The sequence below is a fragment of the Festucalex cinctus genome, chromosome 2 (assembly GCF_051991245.1).
Source record: "Festucalex cinctus isolate MCC-2025b chromosome 2, RoL_Fcin_1.0, whole genome shotgun sequence".
Lineage (NCBI taxonomy): Eukaryota > Metazoa > Chordata > Actinopteri > Syngnathiformes > Syngnathidae > Festucalex > Festucalex cinctus.
Window position 1 is genome coordinate 9,589,169 of NC_135412.1, and position 26,200 is coordinate 9,615,368.

At 41.8% G+C, this 26,200-nt stretch overlaps 2 protein-coding genes across 3 annotated transcripts in view; both read left to right on the forward strand.

Moving 5' to 3' along the window:
• arfgef2 (ADP-ribosylation factor guanine nucleotide-exchange factor 2 (brefeldin A-inhibited)) overlaps window positions 1-372 on the forward strand; it is a 29,884-nt gene extending 29,512 nt beyond the window's left edge. For both annotated transcript variants that reach the window (XM_077512721.1, XM_077512720.1), the window contains exon 40: window positions 118-372. The gene's annotated coding sequence lies outside the window, so the exon portion shown is untranslated. The remainder of the gene's footprint in view (window positions 1-117) is intronic.
• Window positions 299-25,985, forward strand: bcl2l1 (BCL2 like 1). Its single transcript, XM_077512722.1, has 2 exons — window positions 299-829; window positions 25,622-25,985. Exons 1-2 carry the CDS (start codon window positions 299-301, stop codon window positions 25,763-25,765), a joined length of 675 nt encoding a protein of 224 aa, XP_077368848.1. The 3' UTR covers window positions 25,766-25,985.
• Window positions 25,986-26,200: the final 215 nt, after the last annotated feature.

The following is a 26,200-nucleotide window of genomic DNA, read 5'->3' on the forward strand; positions in this document are numbered from 1 at the left end:
GGATTGACCTTTCACCCCACCTGTCTAAATCTAAGAGAGCTACATCTACACACCTGCGCACAGACATGACAGTGTAAGCTGTCCAGATTTTGAGCTTTTCTTGTTGTGTCTCCGCAGGGTCTGAACTGGTTTGTCAGCCTTGTGCAGTTTTTTTTTTTTTTTGTTTCCGCCCCTCAAGTGTCCTCTGGACCCTCGGCTGGCCATGGTGATCTGAAGAAAGGGAGGTGCTGCGTCTGTGCGTGTTCACACGAAGGGACCCGGAGCGAAGAGAAGAGGCACTTTTCCGACCAATTCCAACATGTCTCAAAACCGAGAATTGGTTGTTTTTTACATTAACTATAAACTCACCCAGAGAAACTACCCGCTCACCCACATTGGACTCAGACAGGCATTGAACAGGACTGACGGGGGGGAAGAAGCGTCAGGCGACGAGCAACGGGTACCAACGCCAGCCAATGGCACGACGAATGGCACCAGTCCCCCGGCATCGCCGCTACGGGATGCGGCGAACCTGGACGCAATCAAGGAGGCCCTGCGGGACTCGGCCAACGAGTTTGAGGTGCGCTACTCGCACGCCTTCAGCGACCTGGACCAACAGCTGCACATCACGCCGGCCACCGCCTACCAAAGTTTTGAGAACGTTGTGGATGAGGTGTTCCGGGACGACGTCAACTGGGGCCGCATCGTGGGGCTCTTCGCGTTTGGCGGCGCGCTGTGCGTCGAGTGCATGGAGAAGGAGATGAGCCCTCTGGTGGACAGGATCATCGAGTGGATGACGGTCTACCTGGACAACCACCTTCAGCCCTGGATAGAGAGCCAAGGAGGATGGGTGAGTCTTAAACACATACACTTCAAGTCACAGGTGGTCCGATTCGGTTCGTCGCCGTTAAGCATCGAAGTGGTGTAGGCGAGTCTAAGTGAATAGCATAATATGAAAGCAGCATGACAGTAACTTAACAGAATTCCACAATGACCTATGTGCACTTATCGTTCTGTTGTAATCTGCTTGGTTCAACCTGTTGGTTTTTACCCCGGGTTTTCACTGGATGCGGTTGCGGTGCGGTTGCGGTGCGGTCCGGCGACGCAAGCAATTAGATTCCATTCATTCGAATGGTGCAGTTTACACCGCTTGCGGGTGCGTTGCGTGTCGACTGCGGAAGGCCTGCGGCGTGCCGCAAGCCTTCCGCAAGGATAGCCTATTTTCTATTTTTGCCGGACGCCGCAGCGGTAGGCCTCCGGCAAATGGCAAGCTAGCACAAAACACATCGAGCGGGACAGGAAGACCGAGGCAGTTTCAAAATAAATTTCCGGTTACCTTTCAGAATAAAACACTCGCCAGCTCCTATTTCGCAAGTTTTTCATCAAAACGTGACGTGGGCGTCGCCGGGCCATGTGCTCATTCACGGTTTAGACACCAGCGAACATGGACGAGGAGAGGTTTATATTGGAGGTGGAAAACCACAAAATAATATATGACACGGCACATCCTTTTTATAAGGACTGTAATGTATTGTGAGTTTGATGTTCGCGATTGCTTGTTGTGCCCGTCTCGCTTGCCGTACTGAGCGGCAGCCGGACGCGGAAGACAGAAATAAAGAGTGGACCCGCACTGACCCGACTCTCGTTATTAATATACTTTACAAGGACAACCAAAAAAAGGATGCTGCATGGAATCTCATATCTTTCTGCTTCTCTGTTGAGCAGACTTTCTGTATGTTTGTCGTTGTGAAATGCCACATGATCGCGCGCGCGCGGTCCCGCGAGACACGTTGGGAAGTGGGCGGCGACGGAGCTGCCGGACCGCAGCTGTGCGGAGCCGGTGTGGATTGACAAAAAAATTGACCCGTCCGGAGCACGCAGTCAAGACGCACCGCACCGCAACCGCACCGCAACCGCATCCAGTGAAAACCCGGGGTTACCCGTCAAAATAGTGTCATGAAAATTGAATCCATGCCGCACTGAGCACATCACCTCTTTGAATAGTGATAGGGATCATAGTTTTGATAGAAAAAAGCTCATTTAGTAAAATGACAAAAATGTGATCAAACACCTTTCTCTCTGTTGCAGATAATTTGCCAATATGTCAAACTGCCACCGTATAATTCCAACTTCTGTCGAGGACGACTTAAGCAGAGCAGCAGTTAAATGAGTAGCGTATTTTCACAACTATATGGCACACTTAAGTCTAGAAATTTTCTCAAAAATCGAGGTGCGCCTTTTGTGTGCATTGATTTCCAAAATCTTTAAATGTTGTTGTGTGACTCCGCTTGACTGTCTGTGGGGGAGCATTTCTGACAGGCAGTATGGAGAGATTGTTTATACGCAGGAAATCTGGCGATGATTGAGGACTGGGCAGGCATGAGAACCCAAAAGACTCAAATGAAAGATGATATGAGTCTATTGGGTTCTCATGGCTGCCAGTTCTCAACCAGGGTCGGGTTTCCTGTATTATGTATGTATTATAAGATACAGTAGGACAACATGGTGCTCATTGCTTTCGCTTTCGGGAACTGTTAGATGAGAGGGACTTACGCCACAATTTGTTTAATGGATGTACAAGCTTGGGCTAAACATGTCTACTTGTTGCACTAATGTTGGAGCTTTCACAAAAGCCGGGCATCTGAGGGAGCCGCACGGTAACGAGACTGACTCTGACAATACAACAATGATGAGAGGGAACCTGGCATGTTTGATGGAGAACGTTCCCAGCTGTTCGTTTCAGCTACAGAAGATGAGGACTTTGAGGAATTTGTGGATGAGGATTGAAGTAACGTGAGCAGTGAGTACATTAATAGTACAACCGAACTGAGTTTACATTGTTAAATACTTCAATAAAGTACAACCAAACTCAGTTTTACTCCACTTCCTTTTTAAAAACTCACTAGCAAGTGAAAACATGCTACCTCTGAGCTAGTGTATGTTTAACCGTGCCTGCGCCCAATAGTGCGGTGAGCCTTATGTGTGTTAAATGCAGAAATAGCACATGTAACTAAGACTGCGCCTTTTAATGCGGTATGCCTCTTGGCCGTGAAAATACGGTATGTTGCTGTAGACTGTACACTTAGTATGGCAATCTAGAGGGATGTTGGCGGAAGCAGCTACACAAACCAAAAGGTACATTCACAACATTTAAACAGCGTCTCCTTTGTCCAAAAAGCTTGTGTTTGGACTCTGGAGAGAAAGATATCATCACAAGCTTTCACTTAAGCAGCTGACAGTCTACAAAGCTATACAGGAAGCAGGAGGAAACTGTATGGCAAATCACGCAAGAATTCAAACAGGCGGATGAGTTAGCAAAAATGTAGCAAGTCTGACTAGTGTGAATTTTGTGATAGACCAGCAGTGTTGGGAACATTACTTTATAGAAATAGTTACTTGCTTAAAAAAAAGAAGTAATTTAATTACTTCCTAATAACAGTAACTGGTTACCAGACAAAGTTAACTATCTTCACTACATTATTAAAAAAAATCTTATAAAATAATTTGGATTTATTTATTTAGCAGGTTTCAAAAGACATTTGAAAAGAGTAGAATGTAAGGTAATTCTACATAAAATGAAGTAATTGCACTTGAACTGGCAGTGAGGTTTATCCTGGTTTCTGTGTAAAAACACTGGCACTGATTGGCTGCCAGGATTGCCAATCATGAAGCTTGGCTCCTGCTGATGTTGCGCTAAAGTATCGAAAGAGGAATGTTTTGTGGCTTTGGGAATCGGATTGTGAAGGAATATTTAAATTTATATACATACTGTAACAAACTGGGTTTATGCATGTTAGCTGCATGTTGTTTTGCAGAGAGATGTTGCAGAGAGTGTTTCTAAGCGCCAGGAAATGTTAGCGAGAGACCTGTTGCTCGTACTTTGTCTCGTTGTTGTCCTCTTGACATGACTACGTCCTACAGTAGCAATTTGCGTTCTAAAATAAAGGTGAGACAACCAAAGTCTCACATTATTTGTGACACTCCAATACATTAAAATCTTGTCATAATCGGAAATGATGTAATACTGAGTACTTCTGTCCTCTTCCTTTTCATATAGAAACATTAACATGTACATTTAAAGCAATCATAAAAATGTAACCTCTGTATTTTATATAGATAAATGATCGAGGTGAACAGGGCAAAAAAATCGTTCAATTGGAGTTGTCGTAATGAGACGTCATCGGAAGGCACGCAATCTTGCAGGCCGATCATATCTTAACTCACATGGTCGCACAACACTGGCAACAGAGCTCCTCAATCAGCAGACATTTTGTAGTAGTTGCCTTGCTTGGAAACTAATCAATCGTAACGCAAACACATTTCACTTATACAGTAACGATAAGAGCATTTCAGAAACAGGAAAAATTAATTACTCCGTTAGTGGGGGGGGAAAATTGAGTTGCCTAACACCGGCAACAATATCCAACACTGCAAACAAGCCACTTTTGCAGTCAGTTACATGGTCGAACTTCTGTTAACATAGACATGATGCTTTCTCCATACTATGGCTTGACTTTTTAAGTTAACTTTTTTTTTTTTTTTGTATCCACTGGTATCTGTTTGAATTCTTTCAATACTTAAGGAGTGGTATGTGGCTGATAAGAAGTCCTGCCAACATTTCTCCCCTATTGGTAGCAATGTGATTGTGATATGGCATGATTTGTCTTTAGAGAGGCACGGGAGACTTCAGATTTGATAGAATGGTGTCGACACGGGTGTCGATTGAGCCCAAACAATGGTTTGTGGTCAACAGCTAGCTCAGCTGTTTGCCAATTGATCAACAACTAGAAGCTCAATGAATGCAGGAGGTTCACGGGCAACATCGCGCTTTGGAGCCGCCGGCCCCCTGAGCACTGAATTGTCTCATCGTAGGGTGGGGATGATTCCAGGCTATCACAGATAGTCCTTTGTTTCACTGCGGCCATTCGATTGGTTCTTGGCAGTTTTTTTTTCCTTTCTTGCACTATCTGACGATGTTCTCCTCCCTTGCCCCGGCCTCTCCCCTCTAGTGAGCGCTTGTTCGTGGCAGCTGCCTGCACATGAAAGCTCTGTTTTTCTCACAACGGGTTGGCTAGAACCAGGCCGTCCCAGTACAGTCTGACCCGTGTGTGTGTGTGTGTGTGCACGTACGCTACAGGACCGTTAAGGTCAGCTCTTCCTTTGTGCCAGCCATTTGATGGTATGAAGGAGAACGGAGGCCAAGGGGAGGGGCTGTTGTTTATGTCCACTCTGGTGTTCTGTATAGCAGCAGGTCAAAGGCCGACGCTATGGCAACCACCATCCCAGTGGCTGCACAGCGCACCTAGAAGGAAATCTCACTGGGAAGGCCACAGCTTTTGTCCGTTTTCATCATTTAAAGTGGTGGAGGGTACAACTATAGGAGCAGGTGTCTGCATTTAATGTGCTGATTCATTTTTATGGTGGCCAATCAAGTATACGATTGTATTTCTACTAAAGTTGAACATGGAACATTCCTGGATGCTGGTTTAATGTGAGTTTACCTCACGTAACTTTATTTGTACATGCTTCTTTCCGCAATATAGTCTATGTAAAATCCATGACTAATCCTTTTATGCGAATTAAAATGAGATGTCACGCAACGTGCGCAATGACTGTGCAAACAGTGTGACTTGAGGCCTATTTTTAATTCCAGTTAGTACGATTCAGGGGCCTTTGACTTTAGAAAACATGTAGAAACACAATTAACACTTTAAGAAATTGCTCAGGTCATTGTCTTGGTGTAAAAAAAACTATGGAAGGGTATGAAACAACCTTGGAGGGTATAAGTAATATCTCAATATCTTTTCTGCTGAGCACTGGAGAGCTGATGTGAAATATGACTTATGATGCGAGTGACCAGCTCTCATATCGTCACTGTCCTATTATAGTGGCCTGTCATTGTTATTCTACATTTATTAATCATTTCATTTCAGGGTTAGAATTGATCTGTTTATGGAACTGGCTGAGTTTAGCAGAGGTAGGCAACATCACAAGGAGATTCTAAGGCAAAAAAAAAAAAAAAAAACCATTATTTTAAGAAGGTAATGATATAAACACGGCTCAACACATTTATTCTTGTAGTGTGCGAGTGAAGTCGGAAGCAACGGCATCCCGTTTGCGTGTCAGCGTAACCTGGGCTGGGTAAAGTGAATGAATGGCGTCTAGAAAGTAGGATGGCTCAGCGTCTACGCTTTCACTTCTCCCAGCGATGGACAACTCGGCCTGGAGCGCATGATGCCACTTCCTCCGAACCCCCACCCCACCTCTCCTTTGGTGGCTTTTGATTGCACTGCACAGAGAGCGTGCGGGTGGGACCCATCTTGGTTATTCATGAGCACACTCCAGCCACCAGGACAGCACAGATGGAAACTTGAGTCTGTTTTACCACCAGAGTATTGTTGCATCCATCCATTGTTCATATTTTAATTTGTCTTCTCAAATAGACAAGTCTCACTTCTTCTTTTTTTGCGGTCTTGACTGCTCAAAGTCAAAAGCCCCTAGATTCCCCGAAAGGCACCCGCTGCAAAACCCACGCGAGACACGGTTCCTCGCTCGCTTCGCTTTTTTTTTTTTTGTAGCTCTTGCAACCTGTCTTCTTTTCCCCTGCCACCTCCTCGCAGGGATATGCCGCCGGCAGATGTTGGATTATCGCCGTGAGGCAGGTGTGCCCTCCCCAATGCTAGCTGATGAAATATTAGTATATTCTGAGCCAGCTAGGTCACCTCTCTTTCACTAAGTTTCTCAATCACTTTTAAATGAAGAATTCAGGTGCATAGTAATTATAGAGATAGAAGATAGAATTAGGCGAGATAGAAGTGGGAAAACAAGAACCAGTTGACAGATATAGTGGGCGACACTCCAGTCAGTTAAAAAGTCTTGACACCCACATTTAGTCAGCTCGGTTGTATGCTCAGTGTCACATCCAGATTTCAGAGTAGGACAGGGGAGTTCCCTGCACCATTTGTGCTCATGTAAGCTATGTTTGGACAGACTATAGTTAAAAAAATAAATAAAAAATGCCTTTGCTTTGCAGGGTTTCAGTGACTCCTTAGTTGAATTTCTCAAATTAACCTCGTATCGTCAAAAATGTTAATCTCTTAGCTGCTATTAAATTGACCCCCCAACCCCCCCACCCCCCACCAAAAATAAATAAAAATGCAACAGATTCCATATACATCATTGTGAAAATCTTTGCCCAGCGTTTTTGTATTAGCTTTGCATTTTACCATTATGGAAATCAGTGAGCATAACGGGGAAGAAGAAGCAATTTTTTTTCTGCTCTTGTAATATACAATTATGGTCAAAGATAACAGTAAGTGGGTGGGGGGGGGAATAATTTTTCCAAAGTGGCCCATTTCAATATGACATTGTCAAAATGACCTGCTAAAAGAAATGAGGAGAAATGCTGTACTGGGTGCTAAATTGCTAAGTGCAGAGTGCTTGTTGCGATTATTTTATGTAATGATACAAGGCTCTAAATAAGCGGGTTCGCATTGCATTTTACATTTCAAACCTCTTGAAATGCAAAACTCTTTATATGGCAAAAGCCAAACCTGCTAAATTTAGGCCACTTTGTCCTGCTTTTGAAATCAGTGTTGTTATATTACAATTTTTATTCCAACACTCAAAAGTTGTAGCCCCACATTCATCCTCCCTGTTATGTATTGTTTTTATTTTGTAGCCCCTTCAGTCCCACATTTTTATCTGCTGGGTATTTTTTTTTTTTTTTTTTTTTGGTCTGATTTTGACTCTATTTTTTATTTTATTTTATTTTTTTATTATTATTTTTCCCCCCTCCCCCCCATAAGAACAACATGGACATTTTTGGGGGGCGTTTTCTCACGTTTTTAACTTATAGTGGACTCCAAGCCCTTGCTTCACGTTGCTGGGATTAACAAGCAAATAAATATGTTCCACAATGTTAGTAAATTAAATTGCTCCTCAAAGAAAAAAAAAAAAGCCGTTTCAAACCTTGTGATGGGTGTTGTACCATGGATAACACACTGAAGTGCATGCAAAATCAACCATTGCGACCTGAACTGAACTGCGGAATGTGGCTTTAATTCACAAAAAAAGGATGTATTCGTAACATTCAGATTGAGAGACTTCTCTCGAATAGCAATCACATGTAGCCAATGAGACTTATTAAAACAGTGTCAGAATGCAGTATGTTTTAGGATGGAGCAAGAAAATGTGTCTGTAGCAAGACAATTTTTTTGAAATGTAGACTTTTTGAATTTGAAGTTCATGTGGGAGTCATTCACCCATGCCCTGATCCCACGGTAAAGTCATTATTTTGAGGACAAAGGTTCCGTCAACTTGGGATTCAGCCTAAGTGCTCTCATAGAAGGTGGCAGAGGTGACAGGCTCCGCAGTGCACAGCACACCTCGCTGTCATTAATACTGCCAGCCAGCCTCGCAAACGATCCCGCTGGAGCTTATTTTGGAGGCCGAGATGCTGAGAGAGCGCCATATTAGCGGCTCCTGATGGGAGATAAATATGCTCGGCCAGAGCCGCGACCAGGCGAAGTGCTGGAGTAAAAGGCCATATATTGCCAGATAATAGACAGACGGGGGAGGAAGCGGCAGTGCCATCGACCTTAATAACACTGTTAGCAGCCAAGGAGGCGATTGCAGTGATTACTCGGTGGAGACCGAGCTGCCTCGGGGTCAGGGTACAGCCTTATTACCAATTAGGGAAGAATAATATCTTAACTTGCTATAGAGGGAAACAATTTCTCCACCTCCTCCGGCAGACATAAAAGTCTCTTTGGTCTGGAGTAGCTCGACTGCAGCTGGGTGTGGATATAATGCATGGTGAAGAAACCTGGAAAAGGATATAAGGCCATTAGTCCAGTTGTTGTACTCCACTAACTAGGTAAAAGGCATTTAGGTTGCAGTTAAATTGCTTCTTCTCTTACCACCAAATTGAATTAGTGTTTTAAAGGAAGACTAATGCGTAGATTCTTGTTGGTGGTATTTTTGTGGTACAAAACCATGGAAATGCATCTTAATCCTCTGTGCCCATGATGTTGAGGATTTAGCGATGTAATGTTGGTGCCACGTTATTGATAGCTGAACAAAAGCTAGCTTGCCTGGGATACGTTTTCCACTCGGGTCAAAACTCGGGTCTGGTTTGTTTCCCTATATGGCAGCTAGGGATCACTGCAAAATTGAAACCTTTTTAAAATGAATGAATGAATTACGATTTTTAGAATAAAGACAGTAAAGTGCATTTTATCGACAAATTTTAAATTTGCCAAGGGCTGAGTAAACATGCTATAATCTTATTTAACGTCACTTGCCCTAAATCCAAATCATGTCCAGAACACCGGATGCTGATCCCTTTCCAGTTCCAGTCACTCGGCCCTCACCATGTGACCCTCATCATCTCCATTATTTTCTGGTCTTTTTTTTTTTTTTTTTTAATTATTATTTTTTTCCCTCTCTTTCTATAGGGACAGCAGGTTTACGCCCTGTTATTTAGGCAATTAAAGCCTTAACCACGTGTTCGCCCCCTGGTGGTTGGCTGATTGAGTTTTTGATTGGAAATGCTGCTGAGCCTGCTTTTTTAAATGTAAATATCGCTGACAATCAGGTTACTTTAATCGTGGCAGGCATGATCGTGATCACGGATAAAATTCCATTGTGCAGACTTAATAGCATGGATTCAGGAAAACAGAATACCAGGAAAATTGAGTTACATAGATGGATTTCTTGAGCAGTGTTCCTGTTGGTTGCTCATGAAAGCAAAATGGCTTCTAACATAATGTCAGACAAAATTGATGTGGTGGAAGAGCTTTTGCTGTTTTTTGGTTCAGATCAGTTGTGTTCAACTTCAGTTGTCTTTACTATTGTTTGAAGGTCAAACATGCATGTAAAATACTTAAGACTTAGACTTAGACTTGACTTTATTGATCCCTTTGGGATGGCTCCCTCTGGGAAATTTACATGTCCAGCAGCAATGAGAACAGATAATAAAATAAAAAATAATTCAATCAATCAATAAATAAATAAATAAAAATACTTGTCCCACAGAATATTGAAGAAATCGGAGCCACGCAAATGAAGAACAGTGGAGGACAACCAGCATTTGCTGTTCTTTCATCTTGACTTTGGTCACATCCAAATGGGAATAATACATGAATCATTCTATGTCTACCAATCGATACATCAGTGCCGTCCGTGTGTTTTGGCCTTGAGGTGACCCAAGTGGAGATAACCGTATCAAAGTTGACTGGCTGGACAGTACCAACGAAGTGGCACAGTAAGAGATTCCTCATTTCAGTAAATGGGTCTCTAAATCTTAGCACCCTAAAAAGGTTCTGGTATTATCTTTGCCCCGCCAGCCTTCAACCCCCCCCCCTCTTCTGTAATTAACATAGAGGTGGTTAGATCCACAGTCATCTGTCAGACTGGCTGCCATAGAAGAAGAGGGAAATCTCACCCTTGGGACCCATCCTGCCTGCCTCCTCCTCCTCTCCCCATCCTTTATCTTCCATACATCTCTCTTGCATCTCTTTGCCGTGCTTCTGATCGATTTTTGTCGTTTATTTTTCAGCCTGAGTCTCCCTTGCCACCCCCCTGCTCAATACATTGTTTCCCCTCAGTCGTTATGTTTCTCGTGTCCGTTTTACATGGGCCTGACATCTCCGATTGAAATCGTGGTTGGTAAACCAACGACAAATCTCTGCTGTCCTTTCCAAAATATTTGAGATCAGAGCATGCATAAGTTTCGCAGTTACTGTGTTGCATTAGACACCGATGCTGTTATCTCGTGTGTCTCAACATTTTATTATATTGTGATGTGTTGCGGAGGGGAGGGGGCAGCGCCATGTTGGACCAATGACTATTTTGAACAAAGGACCTGAAGCCAGCCTCACGCACATGTATAATAATGTGCTTACTTGTGCTGTAGTCCACACAACTGGTCATGTCTATAAGTCTCTTTTTGCTTGAATCATTCTTAAGGTTGAACCAACTGTTATGCTCCTGATAGTTTATGTATGTAAAACGCACACCAAGACAAAGCTCTCGCAAAACCCTTCTTTGCATCAGATCAATGGCAGCCCCTTTGGTTTGTCGTTGTGGGCGGCTCTATGCTGATCTGAATATGCTCATATGCATACATATCTATTGTTGCCATATGCAGTGTGTGTGGGTGTGTGTGCGTTTCTGGATGTGGGTGGGCTCATTCTTTAACATCCATAATACACTGCTTTCGCAGTGTGCATGTTCTTTGTACCCAGTTGTGTGTGTCACAATCCAGGGCTGACAATGACAGCTAACAGATTGTACATCTGAGTCGCCCGCAGCTCTGAAACGAAAACATCAGGGATGTGATTTGCGAGTGCTGGTATGCAAGTAGGTGCGCTCATGCCTTTTTTGTTTTGATTTGTTTAGCCGCCTTCAGATGACATCAACACTTAGTAATGCAATCTGTACTGCAAATCACCTTCACACACATGTAATAGTTTCATAGTAAGTAGATGATTAAGTGGCAATAAAGATGCTTTCTTGACAGTTGTATTACATTGGGGGTTTTTTTTTATATCGATGCTAGTTGATTTAGTTTGATAAGCAAACATTACACTAGATTTGCTTAACATTTACTTAGTGGTTCAATAATTGTACCTTCAAAAGTAGTATCAGAGCCGTAACAGATTCTTCGACGGCACTAGGGCTGTCATTGCATCAATTAGAGTAATCGGATACACTTTTATTGTGTATTCGAAATAATTTCCCCCCACAATTACTGTTGATAAACCAATTGTTAGACTAAATTATACGGTGTGGGAAGTTGATATACTCGCAGACCTTTTTGAAACCGATTTAAGCTGCTTTCATGAAGGACTACAAGAATAAGAAAATAACTACTGTTGAAAGGCTGAAATCAGGATTTGGACAATTTCAGCATAAACGTCTAATTATCTGATGGTGGGATGCCATATTACTATGTGAATGATCACACAGATGCCGGAGTTATGTTGCTGACAATTCTGCACAATCTTTTCAGGGTTTACATATTGCTGTCACAAGTATGAGAGGTCCATATGCTCTCGTGACGCTTATGTAAACAGACGGACATCCAGATGTAGAACAGATTAGCGCCTTCACTGTCTAGACTGGAAGGTGCTATCAAGGAAGTGTTGCCAGTCCAGTAGCATGAAGACTTTCTCCGTTCGCGAATCCCACACACATACATATAGCCACCCACCATGAAAGGCATGAAGTAGCCCTGTGCGGCCAAAGACGAGCAACATGGCAGACAAAAAGTGCTGGTGACTCAGCTCGATAAGGTTCGAGCTAGTAGGTCACGAGGTGACACCATGGTGCACTGTGGCTTTATGAAACCAAGGGAAGACTCGTTTTGGTGTGCTGCTCCACTTCTCTCAGGCTTAGTGGTAAAATCAGGTCACGAGCAAACACCCCCACCCCCCACTCATCTTCCTCCTTCCCTCCATTTCTACCTCTCTGCTCTACCCCTACGGGTAACCCTTTTTTTTCTCATTTCACCAAAATTAAAAACCGCTAACCCTATTGTCTCTCTTCCTGCACCCCCTCCTATTTCATTCCACTCTCTTCCTCTCTCATATCTGTGATCAGATTATATGGCATATCACGGGATTAGTGTGGCTCGTGGCGTGTATAAAGATGGAGAGCAGTGGGCCGGATGGAGAGCGTTGATGAGGCTTTCATGCAAATACTTGATGCCCGTCTTATGAAGACTAAATGATGATAAAAGAGCATAGAGGCCACGGTGTCTGCGTTCACCCAAGACTTGTTTCAGCCTTGGGGCGCTCTAAGCAATAACGATATTATCAGCGCCTCTGCAATAAGAGAGCAGATAATAAAACAATTTGTGCCCAACACAAAGATGATATTTTGCTCCTAAAGTCGTTCTTCTTTCATGTCTTAACGAAGTGTGTATACTCGGGTTGTCCTGATCAGATTAACAGGAAAATTAGCTGATCAGTGCTGTGCATCCCAGGTCATTTTGGCAATGTGGGTTAGGTTTCTTCTGTTGTAGTGCCTGTCACAAGACTGCTGTCAGCAAGTAACAACAAGGTTGGACAGTTCAGGGCCTCAGTCATTGCTGCCGCTACCTGACTTTTGGGCAAGGCAGTCCATGTTTAAAAGGGGGAAAATTGGTAAAGAGCAAAGAAAATGTAAAATGCTTCAACCTTCATTGATATGTCATCTTTGAATATAAAAAAAACAAACAAACTTGCATTTACTGCCTTCTCAATTGTTAAGCATCCTACTCGTTGGCATTCCGATTGATTTTGTCAAAAATGAATTCTACTCCGTTGTTGGATATTGGATAACTGGAGCAAAATATAAAGGTAATGTCATTTACCGTAATTTCACATTAATTCCATCGGACAGTGAGCATACTTTAGAGAGTTGTATGCACATTAGTGACCATACGTTATCATGCCACCATTCCCAAACAGGAAATTGATGCATGCTAATTCGAGCCGGCAGCCATTAATGTTGTGAAGCCAAACGTGGGAGTCATAGGAGGTATATCGGAGAGAACACTTGATTGAACATATTTCTCAAAATTATGAGAGGTTCGGCGGATAAACGAAGTGCCAAAACCCCTGGAAGTCCATCACACCACACGTGTGGAACATACTAATAGGTCCTTAGTTCCATGGAGGAATTAGGTCAAATCCACCACATTACATCAATTTGTAACATTAGACATTAAATATATTAGAATGATTTGCATAGTTTGTGTTCATGTGGTGGGTGATGGTTCAGCGTTCTCCCGGAGTGAGTTTATGTACTGTCACGCACTCTGTGATACTTGAGCACGCACTCTTTCCGACTTCCCAGTGTACGTCTGTTGTGTAAATTTTGTGCGTGCGTGTTGACAGAATGGGGTTTTGTGGAGTGAGATCCCCCAGAGTGGGAACAGATTGGTGTCTGAGCCTTCATGTCCTGACTCATTAATCTTGTCTTTAATTCATGGCCTCGCTGTCGTGCAACACACGTGTCTATACACACACACACGAGCGTTGGTTCCAACTTCCAAGGTCCTAAAGCAGAGGAAAGTGTACATAGAGGCTCATTTGGCACAAATAACAGCATTGTCACTATAAGGAGGTTTAATATTGTAATGCCCTCGTTTGTTCTTGTTTCCTCACTACTTATTGGAAACAATCCATCACGCTCATGCCTCCTGTTATCCTTCATTGATCTAGTGCACCAGTGCCAAGAATGTGAAATTAAAAGAATGAATAAAAAAAAAAAAAAAAGTTTAATGAGTGATAGAGAGCAACCTTGCTGGTTAACATGCTGCAGGAATTGACAACAAGGAAGTCATGCTAACCGGTGAAAATGCCACAGAGGTTCATCACTTCAATCAAATACTCCTCGACTTTATCTCAAACATTCCTCTACTTGACCCTGGGCCTCCTTGTCCTTCTAAAAGTTGCATGGTCGCCTCCCCCGTTCAAGTAGACATACAATGTGAAAGATATATGAAACACAATTTCGTCAAGACTGTTTCATCCTTGTTGCTAAACTATGTACAGTACTGTGACGTCTGACGATTACACCAGACAAGTTTATCTTTTCATGGTCTGAGTCCTTCAAGCTCCTGGTTTGCCCCTTTGTCTTTTTACTAAGGACTGGGTTGGAGAACCCAGGTCCAGAAAGTAAAAACCCTGAAACAGTTTGTCTTTAGCCACAGGTGCTTCTACTCAACAAGTGGAGATGAGCTTGTTTACTGGCCAGTTGAGTCGAAACGCCTGTGGCTATTTTTACTTTGTGGACCTGAATTTGCCAATCCTGACAAAGGAGAGGGTTTCATCTGTTTACTCGTCATACAGGCCTGATTGGTGGATTACTGCCCAAATAATGGTCCTTTTGGAAAGTTGGCTTTCTACTGAGGAACATTGGATCTCTGACAATGAACTTTGTGTTCTTGGTGACCTCCCTGACTAATGCACCTTTCTCTAATTGTTCAGTTTAGATGGGCTCTAAGAAGTGTTTTGATTGTTCTGAATTTCTGTATACGAATGATGGAACCACTGTGCTATATTAGGACCTTCAAAGCAGCAGATTTTTTTTTCCCCCTGAACATTTAGTACTTGACACATCATGAACTGCTTGTCTTGCTGATCACTTTGGCGTTTCCCTTGCTGTACATAATGTAATGTTAGCTAAGTAGGATGCTGACATTGGTCATGTACTGCAGTTCGAAAACATTGATTGGGCCACCCATGTATACAAAAGAAGAAACACGGCAACAACAAGTTATTTATTCCGCCGTTGAAATGGGAATATTGGTTTTCGGCAGCATCGTCTGTTAAAATGTGTATCGTTTTAAGTGTGTTTAAAGACCCTTACACAATCTAATTTTTGTAAATGCTCGAAGAACATGTCAAGGGTCTGCCACGTAACTCCCTGCAAAAGAGAGATTTACTGTCGTTACAGGTGTGTTAACGTTCCATATCATGTGTATATATATTCAACTGAATTTACTACTGGTGAACTCCAGTTAATATGTTGAAAAGTGAAGTGCTGCAAGTACTTTTCTGATTCATTTTGTATTCCTTATTACTGTGTATTCCACATTGATTGCACACTGTGGGTGATGCTTCTGAGCCGCTTGCTGACGTCATCCTGCCTTCTTTGCTCTTATGCGAGGGAATCGGCTTAATGCTTAATTTACCAGATTGAACTGGGTTGTGGGTTTTTGTGCACACAATCCCTTCCTGCCCTGGTCAGATGAGATCTCTGGCAGACTTCCTCCTCAAATATCGACGCAATCGTAATGAAGATGGACACAGAGAGGAGGTCCTTGAAAAGGGAAGGACCTTGTGGATGAGGCTTTTTGTTGTTGTTGTTGTTGTGACTTAGCAAGAATTTGATGTCACAAGGTCCAAAACAAATCAACGAAATGTTTGTGACAAGATTAATATTACCACTTTATCTTAATAACTTTTCTTTTGTTGAGAAGGGCTCCCATTATTTTCTAGTCATGTAAGTCACCTCGCGGTCTGTTTGATTTCTGTCCGGCACAGTTAGAGTGGAATGGAACTAACTTCTCACAGGTAGACCCCACATTAAACAAAGTACCACCATTTTCAAGTGTGTTAATGTCACTAGCATCTACATAGAAACGGAGCATTTGCAGACCCGAAGCATTATGGCTTGACATCGCAAGCCGGCTGATGTTATATAGCCACCGTGTTATTGGCAGCACATGGCTGTAAATTGCGCAACACATTGACGTATACATGCTAACGTCACGATAGTCTTCTTCAGTTTGGCACAAAGACGGGCTTCTCCTTCCTCAAATGGATAATGAGGGACACACCGGGGCTGTCACATTCACCACCTCCCGAGTCCCCCGCACGGTGGGAAAGAGGCAAAATAAGCCTTCTGTAGCGGCGGCCAATATGCGGTTGTGCGTTTCAAAGTGTTTTGAGGCACAAAATGCTAATTATTGCTGCACAAATTGCAATGCGAAACTGCTTATTTCGAGCCTTGAAATCTGATAGTTTGTTGTAATACATTCATTTCTTGTTTTGTACATTGGAAGAGTACCTTGAAAAAAATATTTCAATCACAATATTGATTGAAATAAATCACAATTAGATTATTTTTCAAAAATGTTCAACCTTACAGTTAAAACATTATCTCAAGTTCATCCACCGGCACTATGAAATTATGCATGATTAAAGCAACACAAGCATTATTAATCACTTTCCAGTATTGGATTAGGCATTGTGTACAAAGAATAAAAGTACAAATCTTTGGCATCTTATTCCCAGAATTTTAGTTTAAACCGATTGTCAGAATTCAATCGTACGGTGTGGGATGGCGTGATCGTGACGACGTATCCCGTGCGTAATTTCACTGGGAACATGCTGACATAATGTGCAAGAAAAAGACTTCTTCAATTCCAAATACTGCACCAATTCTGTTCAGAGTAAATTCTTCAACACGTCCGGTTTCATGTCATTCTGGCCGCTCTCAATTTGGACTGACGCAGGCTTAGCACACGACATGTAGCAGAGTGAAAAGTCACCCGGAAGTTTAACATCCACTCGACTCGCCGGCGGCTGAATCTGACAGTTTTATCCGGCTTTCGATGTCCTCCGTGGCTGTACTGCTTTTGAAGAAGTGCCTCTTTGTTGTAAGGCGAAATTCCACCTTTGATGTCCGCCGTGAGTTCAATGCTGCCACTGTCGGCCATGTCATTCAATGTATTTTACGCATGCGATACGTCACGATGATCACATGACTGTCCAAAATGCCGATACAGTACTTAATGTAAAAATATTCATAAAAAGTACTATGAAATCATAATTGTTCAACATAAATTGGCAATTTTTTCCAGGGAAGTGTTGAAATTATCCATTTTACACAATAGCTGGTTAGGTTTTCATAAGTCTTGTGTTCCTTTAAGCATTGTTGTAAAACAACTCATGTACTATATACATTGCATTTTAACCCTTGGTTCTGTGTTCCGCTCGTTTATGACACACAAATTGATTTTTCACCTTTGTGAAAGCTTCCATGCATTTGATTGGCTATACTTTGTGATATCGCATATCGTGCCACTGCAATTCAAATATTGAATTGACGCAAAAGCAGTGGCCTCGACTGTTATCGCATGATGTGACTGTTTAGGACTGTTTGTCACATGTAAGCCGAGGGTCATATTTCCTCACCCGATCACTCTGTAAATAACCAGCATTTCATCAGTTACACTACATCAGTGCAAGTTTACTCAATAAACAAAAACATATGGTGTGCAAGTTGTTGCACAGTCCACACTGTACCCTCGGTTAAGGAGTGAGTCGCTACCATGCATGCCCACGTCAAAAGTGTTGCAACCTACAGGAAATGTTGCTTAGAGACAGTCCTCTGTTTACTGGATCTTTTTGGGTCTCAGGAGCAGCTCAAGTTGAGCTGCTTAAGCTGCCAGACCAGTGCAAGCATTTGTCTAAACCAGTGATTCTCAACTCGTGCGTTGGGACCCAAAAGTGGGTCGTATTCAGGTCATAAAAATATGCAGTGATTTCTTAGGCTACAACAACATAGACATACATTTCATTGTTACAGATTGCAATGTTAAGAATACATTTATTTGCAGGTTTTCATGTTCATCCATCAGTTTCTTAATTAAGGCGCTGCTCCGAAAGGTACTTTGAACATGTAGCCCAAGCTTGTGTAGCTAAAATGTGATACACATAAAGGTTATTTTAACACTTTCTTAATGTCTATTACAGTGGGTTGCAATTTGGCCACAATAAGAAAATTCAGGTCCCCGTGTGTCAACAGTTGAGACCAGTGGTCGGAAGTATCTCTTTATGACTTTACTGATTTCCTAAGTCAAATGATGTCTTTTTAATTTGAATGTCAGCTGCAGTTAGTCAGGGAAGTGTGCAAGAGGAGGCATCTCCCACATGACCCATTCAGTCACTGAACAGAAACCCAGATAAGAACTTTTACAAGTGAGGCATCTGGAATTTAAAAAGTGCTTTAAAGTTTGTATGGGAGGGTATGTGAACACTGAAAGCGGATTCGGACTCATCAGGACAGAAGAATGATTTTTTTTTTTCAGTCATGTATTTGTTACTCAGTGAGCAAGTTCTTACACAATCAAAAACTTATCTTGTGGATGTATGACAATTGTGTCCATTTGAGTGTTTGTCAGTTGGTTGCACACTCTTCTCACCAATATATGAAAGTGTACGTACGCATAGCTTTCGTCAACATTGTTTAAGATTAACACTTACGCTTGGTCATACGGAACTGCCTGGAGCTTTCGCTGTAGCGCTTGTTTCATAGCCTAATGCCAAATAATGATTTCGTCAAATAGTCTGCCTGACTAATGTAATATGGAGCAGGTAGGTGGAAGCTGTTTGGAAAAGAGTAAGGACTTGCTGAAGACGAGACAGCCAGATGAGAAAATTTAAGCCTAAAGTGACAAGTCTGTTGGCAAGGTTGCTCTCAGTCAGAGGTTTAAATGTGCCATTTATCCCCCCCACCCTCATGGTTTGTGGTTTATGTATATATGCCCAATTAATCATCATTTATTGACAATGTCATGGACATAGAACTTTGATTGTTCTTCTCAGCTACTGTTAGCAATCGATTTTCCCTTTTATTTTTTTTTATTTTTATTTTTATTTTTATTTTTTATTTTTTGTCAGAGGGAAAAAAAAAAAGTCACTTGTGTGTTGGATTGTTGTATCTTGTTATGGCGCAACACAGGCGCAACCAACCAGTCAGGGGTGATGAATAAGAAGCTCCTGCTAATGATCGTTAAAACGCTCCTTTCTCCACATGCAGGGTTTGGACCATTTGTCAGCCGCACTAATCAGCTGCTTTCTAGTTGCTGGGGCAACCAACTGCATGATCTGTTGTTTTTTTTTCTCTCACCTTTTGCTGCTTCCTTGAGCTAATCTCTGCCCCCCCACTCTTATTCCCATAGCATTTTTTTGAATAAACTTCAGAAGAAGCAGAAAGTTTCAAAATTGGAAAGGGCTTCCCATGTGGCAGAATAGCAGGGATAAAGAAAAATGTGCAGTTTTGTGAGATTGAAGCAAAGACTGGCTTTACCTGCTAGGTTGGGACTTGGGGTGGATGATACCCTCAGGTGGTCTATTGATGAGCTCTTACAAGTGCAATGAATATGACCTAATGTGATGGATGTTGAACAGACATGTTTAAATGTAAATGATGTAAATGGTAAAGTATGCATCTGGAAGGCGTGGTTTAGCATTTCCGTCATTTGAGTCACGTATAACCACGCTTGTCATTGCAGCATGCGCAATCGCACATGAATGCTTGGATAGATAGGCTTGCTAAACAAAGGAACAGGGGACAATATAACAATAACGAAATGTAAACTCGAATAGTTGCTCGCTGGGGACATTTTTAGACAATATAACCTTCAAATAGTATTTCTTACAGCGGTCTTTAAAATGTGCACCCTTCAAATAAATTTGTATTGTATAGCATTGTGCATGCTACGTACAATTATGCTTGTGTGAGTATTCATTCATCCAAGTCTTTGCATTCTCAGGGCATAGAATAAATCGCAACTCATCTGATTGAGCCACACCTGCGGTGTTTACTGGCTTATTTAAACATTCATGGTTGTTGGCCCTTGCACTACTACGTTTGATTTCCAAAGGAAGCAAATTGAGGTGTTTGGACATATTTCAAGGACAAAGGACAATTACTGCGGCCAATAGATGCTCATTAAAAACATGGTTTTAAATTTCCACTGGTCATATAGCATATTTTGATTAACATTAGACTATCTTGTTAATGTGCATTTAAAGTAACTAAGGAATTGCATTTGCTTTGCCTGCCCAAGGGCTTCCTTTGCAGCAGTGAAATATGAGGCTCCGGGGGGGGGTTGTGCCCTGTTGCTACCGTGCCCTGGGAGGCCCTTGGGGGGGCTTTTTGCTTTTGAGCTTCCGTGCTTGCCTGGTCGGGCCGAGAGACTCCCCTCTTTTTTTTTTTTTGGGAGGTTCTCATACATGCCAGATCCACCACCTCAGCATCTACTGTAACTCAAAAAGGATTAGCTTCTCCCACTGGTCGCTGAATCAGTGGAGATTGGTGTTTGTGGATCATACTCTGCTTCATCTATCGTTCCTTCCTTCCTTTAGTCATTCCTCTGGTCTCTTGAGGTCTCCCTAGTCTGTTGGAATTTAGATGCATCTGGGGTTGGTGAAAGATTCTGGTTTTGTAACTGGGTTCTTTTATCCCGCCTCTGGTCTCCTGACAACTTCACGACTCTGACGACGTACGCACGCAGAAATATGGAAAAAAGCAGTGAAATATGAGTTCATTGTATTTTGTAAGATACTGAAATAAAGTGGACCCTGCAATTTGGCAACCGCAATTCACATAATCACTGATTGCCCCATATATTATTATATTGGTTTTTGCCACCATCAACAACAGAACAAAAGTACCAAAAATTGATTAGTACTAGTATCGAGATTTGGAACCGAACCGGTTCAAATGCGAAAAGGTACCCATCCCTCTTGTGAGAGAATGCAGCACATGTTGCTTCATCATGGTCCATTAAAGGTTGTAAAGATGTTCACAAACGGCTTTTCTTGATGCTATAAAATTTGAACATTTCGATTTCGCCCCCAATAAATCCTCTGTCCCGCCACCCCCGGTTGACGAGTGATTGCCGCTGGCAACGAATATTCGCGGACAGAATTTTGGTCCAAGTGTGTCCATGCTTGTCACCGTCTTCACCCCTGACCTGTTCTCATGCCTGTTATTACAAACCTGTGAATTTGTAATACTGTATTGTCAAGGAGTCACGTGTGTTCATTAAGGCTCATCAGTAGAATGCAGTGTGAAAGAAGCTCACTATTTGCATCTGTGGTCACGTCCACATGATCAATACAGCTTGTGCACTTTGACATGCCCTGACTTGTCCCTTGTATGGTGTTAGTCACTAGTAGTCATCCTCATCACAAGGTGCTTGTCCGCTACACCCACATTGCTCACATTTTTCCTGACCGATTACACAGGAATTGCAAAGCCTTTGTTAAGACCGCCCATTTTTATTTAACATAATGAAACACCGTGTACCAAGAGTGTAAGCATGACTCATTATTCAAGCATTCGTCAATCCCTCGTGGATGCTTCCGTCTGCTTTTGTGCATTAAAGCTACCTGCAGTGTGTCCTGTCACCCTCGTTTAGTCATCCTGCCATCTGTGTCAGAAGTCATGGCGGTGTTGCGCTGTGGGTTCAGTTAGGGTTTATGTTTAACTGCAGGCTGACTCTTAATCTCAGCCGCGCACCACAATCGAGGCCTGTGGAGGAAGTCAAGGTGAGAGTGAAAGAAGACAAGCATTCCCTTTTCTTGGCAGCTTCCCCACATTACAAATCCAAATTAACAGTCTTTGCTTCTGCTACAAGGCCTGTTCATCTTGGAAGGTTGGAATGCAAGGCTGCCGCTTCCTTCTGCCATGTCCTCACGTATACAAGACTTGTTAATAAAGCAGAACCTCCCAACTGTTCCCATGGGGAAATAATACGGTGAATTAATTTGTTCCCGGCTTAACTGGCACCATCATAAATCAATTTAATTGTATGGGTAAATCACATTTTCACTTGAATTGTGTAATTGATTAAAAATAATAAACTCCCCACCCTGCACAATACAGTCACCTAGTGGTGTAACATTATCAGACTAAAAATCCAAACACTATTTCAACATCATCTTGGTTTAATTCCAAGTGTTGAACTTCTGTGCTGTTTGACTTTAGAAATCCTCATCTACAAAACTTAAAGAGATACTTTACTTATTTAGCCATTTTTGGTAGTTAATTATTTTTGCCTATAATAAATTTGATATTTTCATTATTTTTCATATACAATTAGTACCTTTTAAAAACACATTTTGCAACTTGCTGTCGACTGAAAATGACATCACAAGGGCTCAGATAACCAATCACAGCTCACCTGTTTTCTAGGTTTGGTCATGTGACATTCACAAGCTGAGCTGTGATTGGTTACCTGAGCCCTTGTGATGTCATTTTCAGTCGACAGCAAGTTGCAAAATGTGTTTTTTTTAAAGGTGTACTAATTGTACATGAAAAATAATGAAAATATCAAATTAATTATAAACAAAATATTTTATTGCTATAATGGGCTAAATAAGTGAAGTATCCCTTTTAACCCATGAGCTACAAAATCCCCAATGTGGTAAGGTCAATGATTGTTGCCTTGTCTGAACTTTGTATGCAGTGCAACTTGCTAAACATTAACAGATGGCTCAATGGACAGAAGACTTAAGTACACCCACAACATCTAACAGGGCAAGACAGCTCATTTTCTTTAAATATGCAAAACGAGTTCACTTTTGTTGTGTTCTTCATAATGTGATCACCTCATTTCAGTACATGAGGGAAAACACCACTCCTTTTATCATTTACCATGCCAGTAAACGTGCTGAAATCCAAAAGCAATTTTGCATCAGTATTTTTGTCTGATTATGAGTCATCATAAACTACCTACGTAATACAGGCCCAAAAGTGAAAGGTACATTTATTTATCTTTTTTTTTTGCGGCAGCTTCAAGCTCAAATGGTTGCCAGAACACACATTCTGTTTTTTGGCCACAGCAGTGACCTTTTCTTGTACAGTCAACACGTCAAGACCAAATGCTTAGATGAAAGTAAATGTATTGACGTAAGTCCTCATGACGACCGTTCACGCAGTCACTTTATTTACACGCACACACAGGATTGAGGTCATTGCGTCGGCTTATCTTCCGCCAGCATGTCGGCACGCAGCGAAATTCTTAGAAAACTTTGCAAGGTTTGTTCACAAGTTCTTGTCAGTACGACAGCATTGCATGAGACAAGAAAACCATCTGCCTGCAGCCGGCAGTTTCTTTATTGTGCACACTTGTTGCTATTGAGTTTCATTTTCATCCGGAAATGTGAAATCTTAACCTTAAATCTTTCCGCTCTTCTTTCAGAACTCCTGTTGGTTTAATGCAATGGAAATTTGTGAATAAATAGTCTAAATAGTAAACTATACTAATAAAATTAAATGGTATAAATAGTCTGCCCCCCAGAAATACTTGGACACCGGTGGGGAAGAAAACAAGTGCGATTGCAACATTCCAAGTGGCCCATACCACATGTGAAATTATAATTAAAAATAAAGGCAGTGCAGGTCAGATTTTATCAGGTCACCTCCCAACAAATGGGAATATTGTGTCCTAAGTAAATGAGTGTAAATATTGGAATTGCAGTATATTACCTTATTGATTGAAGATGATGAACGTTGATGGTCTCAAAGTGCATTGTGGTCTCACTTTGACTCAATCACCAGACACGCTAGTCTCAGTTTTATTTCCTTCAAGTCATATCCTTTGTTTCGAGAAACAAGCATCAGCATCTCCGCAGTGGTTTCACTCTTTCTGTCTCATCAGTCTGCACTTTTCAAAGATCAAAATGTTCCCCTTGTTATCTGGTTCACCCCTCAACCCAGAATTAGTCAGAGCACATTTTTGTCTGACTAATTGAGGATGACTGGCAATATTTTTGAAGGCTCTTGGGGCCCTGCAAGGACAACACGGGCATCATCAGTACTCTGAGTCAGTCGGCTGTCCTTTTGTAAACCCCACAGGCGCCCCCTACTGGTGACCATTCCCAGCCACACGATGTTGGTGGTTTTCATTTCCAGGAAATGATTTCAGTGGGCGGTGGTTATGCGGGGCTTGAGCTGGGAAAGAATGTCAACATCTCGCATGGATCTACTGCATTATTACTGGGGCGAGGGCTTCCTTACTTACATCTAAAAGGTGGTGTTACCACGCACGGTCGTGTTCAAGGTGGCATTATATTTACGGACTGATTTGACTTAATGGTGGCCAGTGTGTGTTGCCATGGTGACAGTAGGCTCCCGACTCAGCTTTAGGTGTGTTGTATGAAGCCAACCAGACTAAGATTAACTAAAATCTGTCACAATTTAGATGTAAGATTAAGGATTTAGTTTACGCAGCCGTAATTGTTTTAGCAATGAAATGAGAGGCAGAATCGAAGCATTTTTAGGCCCTTTGACATGATATAATTGCGCCCTCTGCTGGTTGCCATCAAGTGGTGATGTACAACCCTTACATATGAAGTTGCCCTGTGAGGGCCAATTTGAAACCCTGCATGTGTGAACCTCACCAACATGTATACAGCATTACAGGAGTCAAATACAGTGTTAATTTCAAAGTATGAACACTCCGTCAATGCCATACTATTTCGAATAGCATATAGCGCAGGGAGGGGTAAACAAACTACAGTGCTCAGGGGCTACGTTTAATTAAAAAAAATAAAAATAAAAAATGCAGGTAGGATGGGTTATTTGTAGACAGTCAAAAGAAAACCAATGTTAAATTTACAATAATTCATTCACACTTAAAAAAATAAATCCCACTAAAATAAAAAAAGAGACAAATGTACTTTACTAATACTTTTAAAAATTGCATATAATTTTATTAATACAAAAATAAAAAAAACTAAGTGAAATTGTTAAATGTACTTTACTAATATTTTTTTAATGTATTTACATGTTAATTATATTAACACAATAATTCATTTTTTTTTTTAAATCAATGATAAATGTACTTTTCTATTTTTTAAAAAGGTATTTAAATTTATTAATACAATAGAAAAACTAAGTAAAATAGTTAAATGTACTTTACTGTTTTTTAAAAATGTATTTACATAATGTTAATTTTATTAATACAATAATTGATTTTTTAAAAATCCCTCTATAAAAAAAAGTAAAATTGTTCAATGTACTTAACTAATATTTTTAGCTATTTTAATTTAAGAAAAACTTAAAAGCTACACTTACGCTACATATTACATGACTTTTGATAATGTGCTGCTTTTGCTAGATACTTTATAGTATACGAAAGAAGTCCTAAAATATTACGTTAAAGACAACTATATCCATCATTTGTTTAAACTCTAGTGGATCATATGAAGTGGTGAGCCAGATTGAGCTCCGTGCTCTCTATTTGAACATGTTCTTTAAATTTGTTGCAAGTGTCCATCATCAACCAAACAACCATGACCATCACTCTGCATGAGCATTAACTGTCGTCCTGTTTGATTTCCAGGAGCGTTTTGCTGAGATCTTCGGCCATGACGCAGCAGCGGAGGTCCGCCGGTCCCAGGAGAGTTTCAAGAAGTGGCTTCTGGCCGGCATGACCTTGGTGACCGGTGTAGTGGTGGGCTCCCTCCTCGCCCAGAAGCGCCTGTGATGCCCTCATCTTCTTACACACGCACACACTTACTTACACGCTTACACAAAAGAACACGACGGAAGTAGAATCGAAGGTTCCGTTGGCTGATGTTAACTCCTGCCATCACATGTTGGACTCGGGGTTGACCTTGTTGTTTTTTGGACTGTTGTGAGGAACAAATGGAAGGAGGGTTTTTGTGTTCATGCCCCCCCCCCCCCCCCCCCCCCCCCCCCCAACCCCCTTCCACTAACCTCGGCATAAACACAAAGACGATGCTATCATGTCAGGAATTTGCCCCTTTTTATGCCTCCTGTTTGGGTTTCCCTCTACAAGTGCACACACATTAGTTCTGTCTGAATGACCCATTTTTATCCTCCGACTAAAAGTTGATGGACCACCAGAGTATGCACTACCAACAAAAGGTTACAGTGCATTTTAGGTTCCTCCAGAGCA